Below are 19504 nucleotides of genomic sequence, written 5' to 3'. Positions count from 1 at the left end.
AGATATTTTATACAGTATTTCATTTTCTATGGTTTCTGAATATGATTTTAGGTATTAGCTTTGCCTGTAAAGGGAACCTGTCAGCATTATTGTGCTCAGTAACCTACAGTCAGTGTCAGGTCGGCGTCGTTATACTGATTAAATGATACTTGGGTGGTGAAATCCGTCTTAAGGTACCGTTACACCTAGCGATGCACCAGCGATCCCGACTAGCGATATGACGCGGTCAGGATCGCTGGTACATCGCTAGGTGGTCGCTAGTGAGCTGCCACACAGGCAGATCTCACCAGCGACATCGCTGGGGACGGGGATCGCTACTTACCTGTCAGACGCGGCGATCCTGCGTCCTCCCGCCCGCCTCCACGCGTCGCTCGTCGTCACAGCAGGAAGCGCCGCAGGAAGTGACCGACGAGGAATGGTCCAGCAGCTTCTCGCGCGATCAGCGATAACCAGCGGGGGAGCCGGTCGGAGGTAAGTATCACATGCAGCGACATCGCTAGCAATATCGCTGCAACGTCACAAAATCGGTGACTTTACAGCGATATTGCTAGCGATGTCGCAGTGTGTAACGGGGGCTTTATGGTTGTTATTTAATCTTTATTTTCAGTTTTGCGTGAATGAGATTCTCGTGCTCTGGGGGGCGGCCTGTGGGGGTCTTCATGTGATGCTCTACTTAGGTATTCATCTGTATGGCTTCTGACAGGTCACTGATCCCTCACTGACCCCCCCTATTTTACATACTGAATATAATATGTTTTGAAGAAAAAAAAAATTCACATTCAGCAGGCAGGTGGCGGCGCCCGTGCTTTAGCATGATCGCAGCTATAATATCCATTTAATTATTTTGTTTAGTGATTTCCTCAGAAATAAAAATCTTTCTCAAAATGGCACCACCTGTGCAGTAGTATCTATTGGCGATCCGATAGATGCTACTGCGCAGGCGCCGCTAGCGCCATTTTGCTAGAAAAAAAATTGTCTCCACCAAGACGGCTGTGCCTGTGCAGTAGCATCTGTCGGATCGCCAGTAGATGCTACTGCACAGATGCGGCTGGCGCTATTTTGAGATTACTAAGAAATTTCTATTACTAAATGAAATATTTAAATGGCTATTATAGATGCAACCATTCTACAACTCCTGCACCTGCCTGCTGAATGTGATTTTTTTTTTCTTTAAAACATATTATATTCATTATGTAAAATAGAAGGCAAGTGACTGAGGGATCTGACCTCTCAGAAGCCATACTGTTGAATATCGAATCAGAGCACTTCATGAAGACCCCCCGCAACACGAGAATCTCATTAACTCAAAACTGAAAATAAAGATTAAACAACAACCACAAGATGGATTTCATCAACCAAGGTATCATTTTAATCAGTATAATGGCGCCGACCTGACACTGTCTGTAGGTTACTGTGCACAATCCTGCTGACAGGTTCCCTTTAACACAGGAGAAAAAGACCATTCAGTGTACTGCATTACATGATGTTTTAAAGATTGATGCTGCATATACATAGCTTATATAGATTCTTAAACTAGAACTTAATCCTGAACATAGTTTATAATTCCTGTCATTACGCAATAACTTGTAGATCGATGAGTGTCTGACCGCTGGTATCCTCACCAGTCTAGAAATAGATGACAGCTTCTTCCTATTGGAATATCTATTTTTAATTGGTAATATATAATGAGTAGCCTATATAAAAAAACAGAATCTCCATCCATAGAGACTCAGTGGCATCTTATACTCATGGACTTCTTACCGCAGTATTTTGCATAGTTAGAGAAGATCCTAATATGTCTAGGTAAGCAGTCAGTATTTAAGACCCTAAAGTACACTTTAGTCTCTACCCTAGGAATTAATTAGATGATCACCTTGACAAGAGCGACCTTATGTTGGAACCTTGCGTATAGATGTCATACTTAAAGGGAATCTGTCACCCTTTTTTTGGAGTATGAGCTGCCGGCATTTACATCAGGGGCTTATCTACAGCATTCTGTAATGCTGTAGACAAGCCCCCAATGTAACCTGAAAGATAAGAAAAACACATTAGATTATACTCACCAGAGGGGGTGGTCCGGTCCGATGGGTGTCGCAGTCCGGTCCGGCACCTCCCATCTTCATACGATGCCGTCCTCTTCTTTGCTTCCTGTCGTGGCTCCTGTGCAGGCGCACTGCTCTGCCCTGTTGAGGGCAGAGCAGAGTCCTGCAGTGCGCTGGCGTCGGGGGAGGTCTGCGCCGGAGCCACGACAGGAAGGGAAGAAGAGGACGGCATTGTGTGAAGACGGGAGGCGCCGGACCGCGACACCCATCGGACCGGACCGCCCCCTCCCGTGAGTATAATCTAACTCTTTTTTCTTATCTTTCAGGCTACATTGGGGGCTTACCTACAGCATTACAGAATGCTGTAGATAAGCCCCTGATGTCAATGCCGGCAGGTCATAGTCGAAAAAAAGGGTGACAAGATTCCCTTTAATCCTTGGTTACAATTTGTCATCCACAATATCCTTATAAACTACTGGCAATCCACTGAATAGTCTGATAGACCTCCAGATAAAATACCCAGGGACAAGTATGAGATAAGTGACGCATCTAATGGCGTCGTTACAACATAGGTCGGCTTTTTCTAGGGCAGTCACTATTTTTTTTTTCAGTACTGAGTAGGATGTACCTTTTAGGGTCATTCGCTTACCATACTGGATGTGATGTTAGGTTCTCCAATAAAATTGCAGGCACCATTTTTTTTAATTTAGATGTGACTGTGCCCCTGAGTGGAGACTTTTTTTTGTATTTTGAAATGAGCTATATATTAACGCCTAAGGTTCATAGATTGTAATGAACTCTCCTAGAGGTTTAGTGATGTATGAGCAAGAAGATTAATGCTCATGGTAGCAACATCAATGAGAGAATACTGAAATAACAGATTTGCAGAATAACGGAAGGCACAGAAATTGCCCAAAAACTTGTAACTCTTCTTGTGACTTATGTTACAGAGAAAGTCAGCAAAGAAAACAATCATAACAAGTCAAACATTATCAGAACAACCAGGTAATTGTTTAATTTTTAACAAAATAGCCCATATTCGCCAAAATATAATATACAAATCTATATATATATGTACAGTGCCGAGTATGTATAGTGTATGGGTTTGTCAGTGTGTGTCTATGTGTGTGTGTGTGTGTATGTATATGTGTATATATACACATTCATCATACATTCAAAGCAGTGGTGTGTGTATATATGTACATAATATATATCTCAATGGAGTCAAACTCACATGTTATATTTGAAAGGATGTCCATCTGTGCCCAAGTGATGAATTTCCAGTGGATTTTCCATGCAGGTTTTCTGGGTGGAAAGTCTGCTGCATATCAGTGCCCCAGTAGTGCTGTGCAAGTTATTTCTTATATCACTTCTTTTAATCGCTTCAGTGTTTTCGAAAAGTGGTTAAAAGAAGTGACTTTCTCATTCTTGGGCACCTTCCGCAGTAATGACGACAAAGCCAGCTCAGGAACATGACCGCTAGCGTTTTCCTGAAGTGGCTTTACCTAGGAAAATGCAATGGCTTCATTGGTATCTACCTGTGTTTAAATTTTACAATTCTATAAAGAAAACATACTGCGCTATATAGTTAATGATTTGTAAAATTGAGAATCCAGCAGTGAAATTGGTGAATTTGCTCAGCAACAGAAATTTCCAGTAGACATCTATAAAATTGGTCCAACAGTTATCTGTATAATAATTGTTTTTTTTCTTTTAGCCCATTTTTTTCAGAAGATAAATTTAGACAATCACCCTTCACTTCTAAAGATCTCCCAAAAAGTGATCAATCTCCTCAAGGAAGGTCGTCATTGCCAGGTATAGTAGCAAGGATTGAAATCTACATTTTTTTTTTTTACATAATTTGATGATTTGCAATTAATTGTTGTCCCTCACTTTAATATTCAGGATTTCTTTTAGATCACTCAGGATTTTGAAGTTAATAGACTCCAAAATCCACATTTCAAGCCACTTCACATGCGCTTTACCTACTCTATCTATTCATTTCAATGGAAAATCCACTTTGCTCTTCTTATGGGTAATTTTTTTTGTATATTTTTTTCTTCAACAATGTTTTGAAAACTTTGTCGAAGAAAAAAAAAGAGTGGATTCGGCTCCAAACTTGACACTGTCAAGTCAAAAAAGTGGGGGGAAAACGCTTTAAAAATTTTGACAAAACCTCAAAAATATATCACGAAATACAAAAAAAATACCAGCATTGATTCCTGAAGTATTTTCCTCTTGAAAAAATGTCAGATTATTCTGCCTCATAATAACTGTGTGCCCCTTCCACACACCTGTAAAAACTGTGCTACAACTATATTTAAAGGGAATCTGTCACCCCATTTTTGGCCTATAAGCTGCAGCCACCACCACCAGGGGCTTATATACAGCATTCTGTAATGCTGTAGATAAGCCCCCGATGTAACCTGAAAGATAAGAAAAAAGAGTTAGATTATACTTACCCGGGGATCCGGTCCGATAGGTGTCGCGGTCCGGCGCCACCCATCTTCTAGAGATGACGTCCACCTTCTTACTTCTGTCGCGGCTCCTGCGCAGGCGTACTTACTCTGCCCTGTTGAGGGCAGAGTAAAGTACTGCAGTGCACAAGCGCCAGACCTCTCTGACCTTTCCCGGCGCCTGCGCACTGCAGTACTTTACTCTGCCCTCAATAGGGCAGATAAAGTACACCTGCGCAGGAGCTGCAGCAGAAGTAAGGAGGAGGACGTCATCTCTAGAAGATGGGAGGCGCCGGACTGGACCGCGATACCCACCACACCCACCCCCCGGTGAGTATAATCTAACTTGTTTTTCTTATCTTTCAGGTTATATCGGGGGCTTATCTACTGCATTACAGAATGCTGTAGTTAAGCCCCTGATGGTGGTGGCCGCAGCTTATAGGCAAAAAATGGGGTGACAGATTCCCTTTAACCTAGAGTTATGATCACAAAAAATAACCAATAATATTCATAAAAAAGGCAGTAAGTTAAGTAAATAAAATAAGCTGTGAATAAATAAGGTCTCTAAAGCCCCCGTCACACACAGCGATCTCGCTAGCGAGATCGCTGCTGAGTCACAAGTTTTGTAACGCAACAGCGATCTCACCAGCGAGATCGCCGTGTGTGACACTTATCAGCGACCGGACCCCCTGCCGGGTATCGCTGATCGTCCTCGAATGGCTTGGACATTTTTTTGATCGCTGGTCTCCCGCTGGCCAGCACGCATCGCTGCGTGTGGCAGGCGGGAGATCAGCGAGCTGGAGCCTGGTAACCAAGGTAAACATCGGGTTTCTAAGCGCCACGCCGCGCTTAGAAACCTGATGTGTACGTTAGATACCAGCGCGCTGGTGCAGGGAGCTGGTAACCAAGGTAAACATCGGGTTTCTAAGCGACGCGCAGTGCTTAGAAACCCGCTGTGTACATTAGATACCAGCGCGCTGGTGCAGGGATCTGGTAACCAAGGTAAACATCGGGTTTCTAAGCGACGCGCGGCGCTTAGAAACCCGATGTTTACCTTGGTTACCAGTTTCCTGCACCAGCGCGCTGGTATCTTAACGTACGCTGCGGGTAACTAAGCGACGTGCGTCGCTTGTTACCCGCGTGTCACTGTCCTGATCGCTGCTGAGATCTGCCTGTTTGGCAGCTCACCAGCGATCATGTAGCGACAAACCAGCGATCATGACAAGTTCATATCGTTGTCGGGATCGCTGGTGAGTCGCTATGTGTGACGGGGCCCTAAGATCTGCACAGACTAAACTTGTTATCTGAAAAAAGATAAAAGTTAGTTAATTCTTGCCCCTACTGCTTACGAATATGTGACTTGCAACATCAGATTTGAATCTGTAGAAACAGGAGATGTGTGCCCAGCTTTCGATACATGTTTATCCTCCTCAACAAAAGATAATGACGATTACATGTAATCTGTGATATACTGGCCAGGTTAAACCTTTTGAATGGATCCTGACGGCAGCAAATTATACGTGGCTTGAAAAAAGGTCTCCTGTGAGGACCAGGCATAACCAATTATGGGAGCTTGACCCGTAACTGAGGTTGTATGAAGACCACAGATGTCCACATAAAATCAAATCGCCATTCGTGTCACATGCAGTGCCGAGGTCAAGAAACAAGTGAGAATAATATCTGTAATGAGCAAAGTGATGGTCATTATCAATTCTCTTAAGTATGGATGTGTCATCTGTAACGCAAAGGGCAATACTAAAGCAGGTTTGGTCATTTCTGGAGGAATAATTAATAGAAAAAGCATTCTGTGTAATTAAAAAGGCAAATCAGATTTATACAAAGGATGATGAAATAGATGTTATAAATTACATCTGAAATGAATTTGATTTCTTTTTAATATGATTAGGTTCCCACCATTTATTACCATTTCTTATAATGAATAAAATGGAGACTATGAATATGTTGTAGGCCATGGAGTTGGGAGTCATTCTTGGTAGCAGATCTCTGATGTGACTCGTAGAATCTGCAGATTCCCTATTGTGATGCGTATAAAAGGGTTGTCCACAACTATTTAAAAGAGCGCTGTACTTTTAACAAATTTTGCATAAATCAGTAGTAAATGTGAACATATGAAATTTTGTAATATACATTACCAAACTCAGCTTCTTTCTCCATTCATGAGACTTCTTCATGCCCTCTCACCTCCTGAATGTGTCATTCGCTTTGGAAAAAAAAAATAGCTCAACTCAGGACTTGCTCAAGACAAGGAAGACTATCAGCACAGTGAGCTACCAGGTTACATAGCGAATTATCCTCTATGGAGAGGAACAAGAAGAAGTGAAGAACCGAGCAAGACATAGGAAGATTGTGATGAGCTTCAGATGTGTATTCACTTCTACACAGCTTAACAGTGCTCTATAATTTCCTCCAAACCTTTACTGCTTCTGTCAGTGTGCTAACTAATTCTTGAAAGTTACTGGACAGTATGGTTACCCTTTAAGTACATTATTTATTTTACTCACTTATATAGCGCCATTAATTCCATAGGGCTTTACAGACATTATCATTACTATTCTCATTGAGGCTCACAATCTAAATTCCCTATCAGTATGTCTTTGGAGTGTGAGAGGAAACCGGAGTACCCGGAGGAAACCCACGCAAACATGGGGAGAGCATAGAAACCCAGGACCTCAGGGCTGAAATGCAACAGCGCTAACCACTGAGCCACCGTGCTGCCCAATTATATAATTATTATATAATTTCTTTGTAATATATGTATATTATATATTACAAAGAAATGAATAACACATGATACCAAGGTGTTAAAATTGATTAAATTAGTAGAAAACACAAATTACTGTAATACCACAGCAGCCTGAGATGAAGAATCATCTAATTTATATTAGACTGCATATCATCTTATTACAATGACTGTAATGCTTCGAGCTATATAGCTGGGATATTTAATGGGGTTGTCCAGTCTAAAACTAAAAGTCTGTAGTCACTCCTTGTGACTGCACACTTCTGAATCCTCACACCAGGCGCACCGAGCACTGTGAGGATTCCTCAGTGCTGGCACCAGGTGAGGAGGGGCATAACTACAAGTATGCGAGATGTATAGATGCGGTCAAGTGCGGACTAGACTGTATCTGGCCACTCTCAAATGTATAGAGCGCTGCCAGATACAGATTAGTTGGAATCTGGCTGGAAGTACGCACATTAATAATAATATAATAATAATTTCTAATTATATAGCGCCAACATATTCCGCAGCACTTTACAATTAAGCGGGGACATGTACAGACAATAAATTCAATACAAGTTAAGACAATTTAAACAGTGACATTAGGAGTGAGGTCCCTGCTCGCAAGCTTACAATCTACAAGGAAATGGGGGAGACACAGTAGGTGAAAAGTGCTTGTTATTTCAGGTCTGGCAATTATAACAAATAGGGATTTTCATATAAAGCTGCATGATCCGGTCATCGGCCCTTGTGTTTAAGTGCAATAGTCAAGTATCAAGTGCAGTTATCGTATGCATGGAGGGTGTGGAGACAGATGAATAGTAGGGTGCAGATTCAGAATAATATTTGGAAGGAGGGAACAGGGCAAAGTTAGTTTACTGAGTAGTTGATGTGGTAGGCTTGTTTGAAGAGATGGGTTTTCAAAGCGCGCTTGAATAGGTTGGGGGTAGGTATCAGTCTGATCGTCTGGGGAAGTGCATTCCAGAGAGCTGGCGCAGCATGAGAGAAGTCTTGGAGACGGAGGTGCGAGGTTCGTATTACGGGGATGTTAGTTTTAATGTAGGTCATTTGTAAGACGGAGGGCACGTGTAGGGCGATAGACAGAGATGAGAGAGGAAATATATGGCGGTGCAGAACTGTGGAGAGCTTTGTGGGTGAGAGAGATGAGTTTATACTGGACCCTGTAGCGAATAGGTAGCCAGTGTAATGACTGGCACAAGATGGAGGCATCGGTGAAGCAGCTGGACAGAAATATGACCCTGGCTGCCGCAGTCAAGATGGATTGGAGAGGAGAAAATTTGGTAAGAGGGAGACCGATCAGAAGAGAGTTGCAGTAGTCCAGACGAGAATGCATATTTGTGGTCACATGACCGCTCTCTGCCAGCACCGGAGAATCCTCACAGCGAGCATTGTGCGTAGTGTGCAGATTCACAAGTCTGCAGTCATGATGAGTGACTGCAGATTTATAGTTTTAGAACAAACAACCCCTTTAAGGCAGACTGGTTGTTAGGAATACAATACACACCAACAGTTGTTTTGTGCGGTTTGCTGTCAGTGCATATCCAATAACCAATCTGATTTAGATAACTCAGTGCTTAACAGAACTGCCGCTAAAATCTGGGACCAAAAAGGAGGAGAGGTTGACCGACATAAACCAGGATTGTGCGTAATTTTTGACACTCCCTTACAGTGCATCTGTCTAAAAATGGCAAGCTGGCGTGCCTACTTTGCCTATTACCTAGGGTCTATTTTCGATAAAATTTGTTATGCACACATACAAGTGCTTCTCGCTAAATTAGAATATCATCAAAAAGTTAATTTATTTCATTTCTTCAAAACAAAAAGTGAATATGCAATATTGTATAGAGTCATTACAAACAGAGTGATCTATTTCAAGTGTTTATTTCTGTTAATGTTGATGATTATGGCTTACAGCCAATGAAAACCCAAAAGTCATTATCTCAGTAAATTAGAATCATGGGAAAGACTGTTGGCTTGACAGATGCTCAGAAGGTTGTCATTGACACATTCCACATTGCTAAAAAAGCTGGCTGTTCACAGAGTGCTGTATCAAAGCATATTTATGGAAAGTTGAGTGAAAGGAAAAGTGTGGTAGAAAAAGACCGCAGCCTTGAAAGGATTGTTAAGAAAAGGCCATTCAAAAATTTGAGGGAGATTCACAAGGAAGTTACTGCTGCTGGAGTCATTGCTTCAAGAGCCACCACACACAGATTATCCAGGACACAGGCTACAAGTGTCGCATTCCCTTTGTCAAGCCACTCATGACCAATAGACACGCCAGAAGCGTCTTACCTGGGCCAAGGAGAATAAGAATTGAACTGTTGCTCAAAGGTCCAAGGTGTTGTTTTCAAATGAAAATAAATTTTTCATTTCATTTGGAAGTCAAGGTCCCAGAGTCTGGAGGAAGAGTAGAGAGGCACACAATCCAAGCTGCTTGAGGTCTAATGTGAAGTTTCCACAATCAGTGATGGTTTGGGGACTCAGGAGCCATGTAATCTGCTGGTGTAGGTCCACTGTGTTTTATCAAGATCAAAGTCAGCGCAGCCATCTACCAGGATATTTTAGAGGACTTCATGCTTCTCTCTGCCGACAAGATTTTTGGAGATGGAAATTTCATACCCCAGCAGGACTTGGCACCTGTCCACACTGCCAAAATTACCAATACCTGGTTTAAAAACAACAGTATCACTGTGCTTGATTGGCCAGCAAACTCGCCTGACCTTAAGGCTGTGTGCACACGCTGCGGATTATGTGCGGATTCATCCGCGCGGATTTTGTAAAATCCGCAGGTGAAACCGTAGGTCAAAAGACCTGCGGTTTTACCTGCGGATTGCTCTGCGGTTTTGCCCTGCGGTTTTTCATCTCCTCAATGGAGGAGATGGCAAACCGCAGGAGAATCCGCAGAAAGAATTGACATGTCAATTCTTTCTGCGGATTGAAAACCGCAGATAATCCGCGCGGAAAATTCCGCACCGTCTGCACTGCGGTTTTTGATTCCCATAGGGAATCATGGTACTGTACACCGCAGCAAAAACTGCTGCGGGTCCGCAGCGGCCAAAACCGCTGCGGAACCGCAGCAAAATCCGCAGCGTGTGCACACAGCCTTAACCCATAGAGAATCTGTGGGGTATTGTTACGAGGAAGATGAGAGACACCAGACCCAGCAATGCAGACGAGCTGTTGGCTGCTATCAAAGCAACCTGGCCTTCCATAACACCTCAGCAGTGCCACAGACTGATCGCCTCCATGCCATGCCATGCCGCATTGATGAAGCACTTGTAGTCGTGCAGAGTTTAAAGTATCCAATTTCGGTGGTTGTCTGTTGGTTGTTGGTCACTAAAGTTGAGCGAAACAGGTCGGCCAGATTCATAAGTCGCCAACTTATGGCAAAGTCGGGTTTCGCAGACCGAAACCCGACCACAGCGTGAAGTCGGCCATGCAGTCGGCCAAAGTCGGATGCTTGCACGTGACTTTTTTCAGCCACTGAGCAAGGACGTACACTGTGGGCAACGAGATGACATGTGCAGCGTCCGGGGAGAGAGAGAGATTTCGCGCACTTTAAAAAAAGCGGTCCGGCATGTAGGTGTGTTTACTGTCCTCCACTCCCTGCCGACTTTGCTTCCCCATTGACTTACATTGGGTTTCGTGTTTCAGTCAGACCTTCGACTTTTCCCGATAGTTGGCCGATTTCGTTCGACTCGACTTTTGAGAAAGTCGGGTTTCATGAAACCCGACTCGACCCTAAAAAAGGGCAAAGTTTCTCATCTCTATCGGTCACAAATATATGAATTTTGAAGGGATGAATAGGGCTTCAGAAAGGGTTGTCTTAACCCCTTAACGACTGCCGATATGCCTTTTAAAGGGCGGCAGTTAAGGGTACTTAAACCACAGCGACGCTTTTTAAGCGGCGCTGAGAAATAAGGGTATAGCGCCCCCCCAGAGTCGGAATTTCTCAGGGGTCTCGGCTACCGGGGGTAGCTGAGACCCCAGGGAACATGATTCGGGTCGGTTTTTACCGACCCCAGTGTTGCAATCGCCATTATTAACTAAAAAAATTAAAGAACGTCACTGCTTTTCGAATATAGAAACGGAATCAAAATAGATTATTTTTTTTTTATAAAAATGCATTTTTACTATGTGACAGAAGCAAAGCACAAAAAAAAACTATATAAATCTGGAACTGACCTGAAGAACAAAGCAGTCATCATTTATACCGCACGGTGAACTGCACTAAAATAAAAACTATTCTTATACTTGTATTTGTTCATTCTCAAAAATCAAAATTATTCTCAGTTCACATTTATCCTATGCTTTCCGCTGATTTCTTCATTCGGGGTTTCGTGTAGATGGCCAAAAATGGCAATTCAGACAAAACGCCCGAAGGAACTACTCATTATAATGGGGCAGATGGAGTTATTTTGGACTGGTCTCTGTTCCGGCAGTGTCCCATCATTTTATGCATCTTTTTAGCGCACAAGTGTGGACAACCGTATGTGTGCATGCCTAAAAGGTTGGATATCATCTAACCTGAGAGCGCGTTGTCAGAATACCCAGCGGCTTGCAAAGAACAGTGCCGCTCGCACAAGTGACATCACTTGTGGGGGGGGAGGTGATGGTCTCTGATCACTGACAGTCCGCTGTTCTCTGTGTTGCCGGCTTGTTACTGCTGAGCTGAGCCTGCAAAACAGAATGTGCTGTGATTGTGCACATTGCACAATGACAGTGAGCAGGGACAGAGCAAGGACTATCCCCACCCCTGGAACGAGCATCACTGATAATTCTTGATTTCAGGGAGGGGCAGATGCTGCTGCAGTGACTGATCCTTTGTCCCCTGATGACACTTCGTATCCCAGGATGCACTGGGATTTTCAAATGAAGCGTTGTCACAAAGGAAGTAGGGAAAAAGTAGAATATACACTTAGATGGTGTAGTTAGGGAACAGTAGGGAATTTTTAATGCAAACATTTTAGAAATTAGTTTAGATTAAAGCACTAAATGGAGATTTAGATTAAAATTTCTTTGATCTTTGGTCCACCCCTTTAATCCCTGTGAAGCACATGAAGAGTTTACACATTTTCGAACAGCAGTTTAGAATAAGTTGAGGAGTGCAGTTTTTAAAAGGCTATCACTTCTGGAGGGATTTTATGATATATAGGACCCTCAATGTCCCTTCAAACCTGAATAGGTCTGTAAAAAACTGGATTTGTAAATTTCCTTGATAAGAAAAAATGCTGCTTAATTTTAACACTTCTAACATTGTAACAATATAATAGGTCGTTTGAAAAATTAGGCTGACATTAAGTAGACATATGGCAAATGTTTTTTAAACTGTTTTGTGTGTTATGACTATCAAGATTATGGATAAAAGCATTCAAAGTTTGAAAATCGCTATTTTTCTCTAAATTTTCATCAAATTTTAGATTATTTCACAAAAAAATTAAAAACGTATCAACTTAAATTTACCACTAATATAAAGTACAATGTGTGAGGGGAAAAATCTCTGAATCCCCAGGATATATAGAAGTGTTCCAGAGTTATCACATAAAGTGACACTGGTTAGATTTGAACAAATGGGGCTTGGTCATTAAAATTGACTTTGTTAATCATAGTAAGGTGTCTGCCAATGATAGGCCCACTCACTGGACCAAAAATCCCAGCTAAAGCAGAGGTTTATATGCTGAAAACACAGGTTATACTAAATATTTTGTTCCAAATCATATCAATCTGCTCTGCTTCCCCTGCTCACCTGAAAAAAAACCCTATCAACCTGCAAATTTGAGGTTAATCTGCAGGTTAATAGAGCCCCGTTGCCAGGAGGAAATTAACTTTATTCCTCCCAACAGTGTTTGGGTTTCAGTCATGGGTGCTGTGCGTAAGTTCAGACACAGCTCTGTGTATAGAGAGCGGCGACTGTAGCCACGACCCCGACACTGACTGACAGCCGGTTCTAATGCCGAGTGAGCTGTCAGTCAGTGACGGGTGGCACGGTAATAGCCGCCATTCTCTATACATAGAGCTGTGTCTGAACCCGCGCTCCTGTGACTGAAACCAGATCGCTGATGGGGGAATAAAGTTGATTTCCTCCCAGCCGCGGGGCTCCACATGCAGGCGCCGGGCAGGTTCAGAACACTATTAACCTGAAGCTTAACCACATATCAGCAGTTTAATAGCATTTTTTCACGTGTGACGTTCCCTTTAAAAACAAAATTAAAAAAAAAAAACATTTTTGTATAAAACATGTTCATTTAAAAATCACACATTCAACTAAATAACCCTCAGATATTTTTTTGTATATCTACAATCGCCACAACAAATATAAATATATACAATTATTCTAGATCAGTGATAAATAAGGTAAAAAAGAAATAGGAAAAAAGTAGCGGAGTCTTTTCTTTGTTTGTTTTATGCGGTTTTTTTTTGTTTTTTTTTGCTTGTTCCCTACAAAATGAAATGCATAAGAAGTAAATGCTAACATAAGTGTATCAAGTGGTATGTGTGTGTGCAGAACAACAATTTGACCCCACATCTATGCACTAATGCAAACACGATGAATGTATCACTTCTCAAATGGTGAGATTAAAAAAATTGAGCATTTTCTATGGTTTTGTATACCAAAATGGCCTATTCCTTAGGAGATTAAAAATATGAGCATATATATATATACTGTATGATAATTTAATTACTAGTCATTATTTGAAGTAGTTCTAGTATAACTATTCAGCAAAAAAAAAAAAAAAAAAAAATCAGCAAAGCGCAGATAGAAAGTCATTTTTGGATACTACTTAATGTTAAATTTCTTCCTTTCATTATGCAACTGTAATAGAGCTTTGCGGCCTGAGTGCTGAACTCTGATTTAACAGTGTAACCTCCGTCAGTGTCTGATGTTGCCCTCTCTTGCACTGTATTTCTCATACTACGTTTGTACCCAGCGCGCAGCTGCTGTGAAGCTATTCTAAGTCCAGCGAGTCATTAAAGTTTGGGCTCCTACAGATTTCTTGCAGAGGAACAGTCCATAATTAATCATTGTGCAGATGCGCCTCTCCCTTGTTAGTGAACCTACCGCAGAAAACTGTGGCAAAGGTGAAATTCCCACCAAGATACTTTTATGGCAGCAGCTTCTTTTCCAAAATCAGCCTAGCACTACAGTACTTACATGTTACAGGGTTATTATTCCACTGCATGGCTACATACACTCACTGGCCGCTTTATTAGGTACACCATGCTAGTAAGGGGTTGGACCCCCTTTTGCCTTCAGAACTGCCTCAATTCTTCGTGGCAGAGATTCAACAAGGTGCTGGAAGCATTCCTCAGAGATTTTGGACCATATTGACATGATGGCATCACACAGTTGGCGCAGATTTGTCGGCTGCACATCCCTGATGCGAATCTCCCGTTCCACCACATCCCAAAGATGCTCTATTGGATTGAGATCTGGTGACTGAGGAGGCCATTTGAGTACAGTAAACTCATTGTCATGTTCAAGAAACCAATCTGAGATGATTCGAGCTTTATGACATGGCGCATTATCGTGCTGAAAGTAGCCATCAGATGTTGGGTACATTGTGGTCATAAAGGGATGGACATGGTCAGCAACAATACTCAGGTAGGCTGTGGCATTGCAACGATGCTCAATTGGTACCAAGGGGCCCAAAGAGTGCCCAGAAAAAATTCCCCACACCATGACACCACCACCACCAGCCTGAACCGTTGATACAAGGCAGGATGGATCCATGCTTTCATGTTGTTTACGCCAAATTCTGACCCTACCATCCGAATGTCGCAGCAGAAATCGAGACTCATCAGACCAGGCAACGTTTTTCCAATCTTCTACTGTCCAATTTCGATGAGCTTGTGCAAATTGTAGCCTCAGTTTCCTGTTCTTAGCTGAGAGGAGTGGTACCCAGTGTGGTCTTCTGCTGCTGTAGCCCATCTGCCTCAAAGTTCGACGCACTGTGCATTCAGAGATGCTCTTCTGCCTACCTTGGTTGTAACGGGTGGCAAATTGAGTCACTGTTGCCTTTCTATCAGCTCGAACCAGTCTGCCCATTCTCCTCTGACCTCTGGCATCAACATGGCATTTCCGGCCACAGAACTGCCGCTCACTGGATTTTTTTTCTTTTTCGGACCATTCTCTGTAAACCCTAGAGATGGTTGTGCGTGAAAATCCCAGTAGATCAGCAGTTTCTGAAATTCTCAGACCAGCCCTTCTGGCACCAACAATCATGCCACGTTCAAAGGCACTCAAATCACCTTTCTTCCCCATACTGATGCTCGGTTTGAACTGCAGGAGATTGTCTTGACCATGTCTACATGCCTAAATGCACTGAGTTGCCGCCATGTGATTGGCTGATTAGAAATTAAGTCTTAACACACAGTTGGACAGGTGTACCTAATAAAGTGGCCAGTGAGTGTATGTTGTAGAGTGTTCAGGTATAGAGCCTCAAGTAATAACAGCCAACTGTGACCAGAGAGCGGCCATCACACCGGTAACTGCCCCTTATATGTAAATACGGTCTGGAGGCAGAGCTATCTTCCAGGCAGCGTCCTCCCCAGAGTATGGAAGAGGTCATTTACATAAAGTGATACAAATGATTTATCCACAACAAGGCATCTGATATGAGACATAGAGTTAGGACCTGTTTATGCTGTCTATAACCTGTATGCCCATAGTAATAGTTTACCCTGTTCTGTTAATGGGGCGTCACTGCCATCATCTTGCTGATTGACAGGCAGCTCATTAAAGCATAACTGTGAGGAGACAGCTGTCAATCAGCATGACATCAGCAGTCTCACCCTGTCGACAGAGCAATCTGAGACATGGACCTGCTGCATCGTTGGCAGGAGTGGACCGTGACGGCGCAGGATAGAAAAGGCAGGAAGGTGCCTCCATTAGCAACTACCTGCTTGTTTAGTTTTTAGACTCATAATAAAAAATATTGAAAAATTGTCCTGGACAACCTCTTTAGTGTTGGGAAAATTAGATTCAGTCCACTGTTTGGTTAAAGAGCACAGAGAAAGCAAACACAGGTTGTGGTATCTACTGACACGCTCCCACTTCTCTGAGTGCAGAAATATACAGCATAAATGAGTACACCCCAACAGATTTGTCTGAAAACCTTTACTGTATTTTGAGTACTGCCTCCTCCAGCAGCGACCCTGGGACCCCACTTCACCGCAGTCACCACCCCCGATAAGCAATAAGAGGCACCACCATTTTATTAAAAAAAAGTTTAGTCTGTTTAGATTATATATAGTTCTGTAATACATTAGTACATTCAAGTCTTCAGTTTACCCACTGGATTTAAAGGGGTTATCCTCTACTGGGACATCCCTTCTCAATCCGTATGTTTACCCCCATTAAAATAACAGTTAAACTCACTTCTGGTGCTGCCGCCGTTCCAGCAGTGTTGGCATTGACTTTTCCAGCGATCGCGAAACAGTGTGATGTCACATGAACCAAGCAGCCAATCGACGGCTGTTTCACTTTCCCCGCTTTCAGATGTATCACATACATCCGGGGGAAGAGAGAGCAGCAGTGCTCACTTCCTACAGATTTAAGCAAATTGTCCGAAAATGGGGTGATTGAAACGGCCGTTGATTGGTCTCTTAGTTCGCGTGACGTCACTCACCTGCACAAGAACATGGGAAAGACAATGCCAACACTGCTGGAAAGGCATCGGATGTGAGTAGAAGTGTTGTTATTTTAATAGGGCGAAACATACTGATTGAGGAGAGGTTGTCCAAATCCCTTTAAGCCATAATTATAATGTATAGGTGGAAGTTCACCCCATGACCACCTAATAGACTTCTCAGTAGTGGACTTTCTTTAGTGGAAAATCCTCAGTAGATAAAATCATTGTTAGTTTTATTGGACCACCAAGGACAACATCTGCAAAGAGATTGTATGTTTCTCCTTGTGTTTGTGTGGGTTTCCTCCGGGTACTCCGGTTTTCTCCCACATTCTAAAAACATACTGATAGGCATTCTAGATTGTGAGCCCCAATGGGGACAGTGATAATAATATCTGTAAAGCGCTGTGGAATTAATGGTGCTGTATAAGTGAGTAAAATAAATAATTATAAATGTTGGAAATTTCACAACTGCCACATAGAACAATTTCTGCTGAGGATTGTCTCTGCAGAATGTAGATGAAATTTGGCTAAATATAAGCCACAATCTTGTTACTCCAATATGTTGATTTTTTTTTCTCCACTGTGTCTCTGTCTCATTTAGATCTATGCTAAAAACAATTGCACTTGTCAACTAGAGCAAAGTCATAAAGAATACTCTAATTATCGAGCAGCACTATTCTTTCTCACTGAAGCTGCCTTTTGTCTCGATGACTTCCAGTACATTTGTCTAAATGATATCTCAATGGACAAATGTATTTAAGCAGAATATATTATGGAATGAATATAATATATTTTACAATCAGACAGTGGCTGTCAGTCTTGGCGTGTTCTTTGTGGTTAGTGAAGTGTTATGAGGACTTGTAGTTTTTTGCAGACCACAAGATGGCATTAGTGAGCGCCACAATCCCCTGCACTAACAGTACAATTTGTAGAACTAATTGAGAGTCTTCTCCGTGCTAAGGTTGTGTTTTATGTGAAGGTGACCTTCAGTATAATGACAGGAGAATGGGAGAGAAAGGGACCTTTAGAATATGGGAGAAAATGACTGGTTTTAGTTTAGCATTAAATGTATTTACTAGACAGAAGTTTAGCTTTTTAAGTGCAGTTAAACGTTTCTAAACTGAGTGCGTTTGTTGGAGATCCAAAATATGTTTGTGCTACCAGCCTTTATCTCCCGCCCATCTGCAATTAAATGGGCAGTGAAGGAAAAACAGTCCCGTCAGATGATCACAATGTTGCCAGTAGACGTCGGTGCCCTGTCTCCTGGCAGTGTCCTTCTTCCATGTAGTTACCTGGGCAGTTGTGCACACAGGTCTACATACCACAGGCAGAAATGGAGACCGGGCTCTGAAATGTCTTGTCGGAATTGAGTAGTGACCACTGCATGCGCACCACTGCTCCATTCATTCTCTGTTGGACTTCTGGACATAGCCGAGTACAGCGCTGGGACTAGGTGATAACGTTTACCCATTAGTAACCTGTGACATATCTTTTCGGCACAGGTCACATGCAGGGTGTATGACGTTGCCCAGCAGTGGAGGCTGCATCCTACCAATGCAGATGCCGGCTAAGTTATACAGCCAGCATCTGCCTTTAACAACAGTGACCAGAAGTAGCTCTGGTTCCTGCTGTTGAACCATTTAACTGCCACTGTCAATCCATGACTGCATCATGTACTGGTTGCCGGTGCACTCGAGTATCAGCTATCAATATCCCACAACCCCCAGCAACGCGACCATGGGGAGACCCTGACGGTGAGTTACCATAGCAGAAGGGGGTCTGCTATCTTAGTCCTTTTATGAAGCCCAGCCATAGGCTCAGCTTTATAGAAGAAGGTCAATTACACTGCAAACTGCAATCTTGTGGTATATCAAGCGATCGCTGGTTCAAGTCTCTAGATAGAACTTAAATAAGAAAGTAGAAATAAAAATAAAATTAAACCTTTTTGGTATTGTCTATCATGTAAAATTATTTCAACCATAAGTAAAATGCAAAAAAGTAAAGAAGAATCGAAACTCCAGAATTGCTGTTTTTCACTCACCGCACTTTGTTGAAAAAAATGCAATAAAAGGCAATCAAAACATTGTGTGTATGCCAAAGTCATAGCTATAACAACTACAGCTCTGCACGCAAAAAACAAGTTTTCATAGAGCAACATCCGGAATATTTGTAACCATATAAAATATATTTTTAAAAATTACAAGTTCACTAACGCCATAATCGTAGTGATCTGGGGAATCATGTTCTCAGGTGATTTTTGCAGCACAATTAGTGCCATAAAATACAACCCAAAAAACAATGGTGGAATTGCGTTTCTTTTTTTTTTTTCAACATTTCACTTTACTTGGAATTTTGTTTCCTGTTTTTCAGTATATTGTATGGTAAATGAATAGTGTCATTCAAAATTACAACTCGTCCCACATAAAACAAACCCTCATACGGCTATGTCGACAAAAATAGTTATGCCTCTTGAAATAAGGGGGGGGAATTGAATGCAGAAGAGCAAAATATTAACTTTGTTTTTCAAATAAAACCATTCTATATTACAGAATATAAAGCAGAATCATTAATCCAACTGTAACAGTAATGGAAATTAAAAGTGCTCTTTTA

The 19504-nt window shown here is 42.2% G+C and overlaps 1 protein-coding gene across 1 annotated transcript in view; it reads left to right on the top strand.

Annotated features, from left to right (window-relative positions):
- Positions 1-19504, top strand: part of ZNF827 (zinc finger protein 827) — a 247944-nt gene that overhangs the window by 201634 nt on the left and 26806 nt on the right. The window contains exons 7-8 of the mRNA XM_073576166.1: positions 2993-3047; positions 3760-3857. Coding sequence (XP_073432267.1) covers positions 2993-3047; positions 3760-3857 — 153 coding nt within the window. The remainder of the gene's footprint in view (positions 1-2992; positions 3048-3759; positions 3858-19504) is intronic.

Source organism: Dendrobates tinctorius, unplaced genomic scaffold (assembly GCF_039654945.1).
Source record: "Dendrobates tinctorius isolate UK_male_01 unplaced genomic scaffold, ASM3965494v1 ptg000008l, whole genome shotgun sequence".
In the NCBI taxonomy this organism is placed as follows: domain Eukaryota; kingdom Metazoa; phylum Chordata; class Amphibia; order Anura; family Dendrobatidae; genus Dendrobates; species Dendrobates tinctorius.
This window is presented reverse-complemented; position numbering and strand designations above follow the sequence as displayed.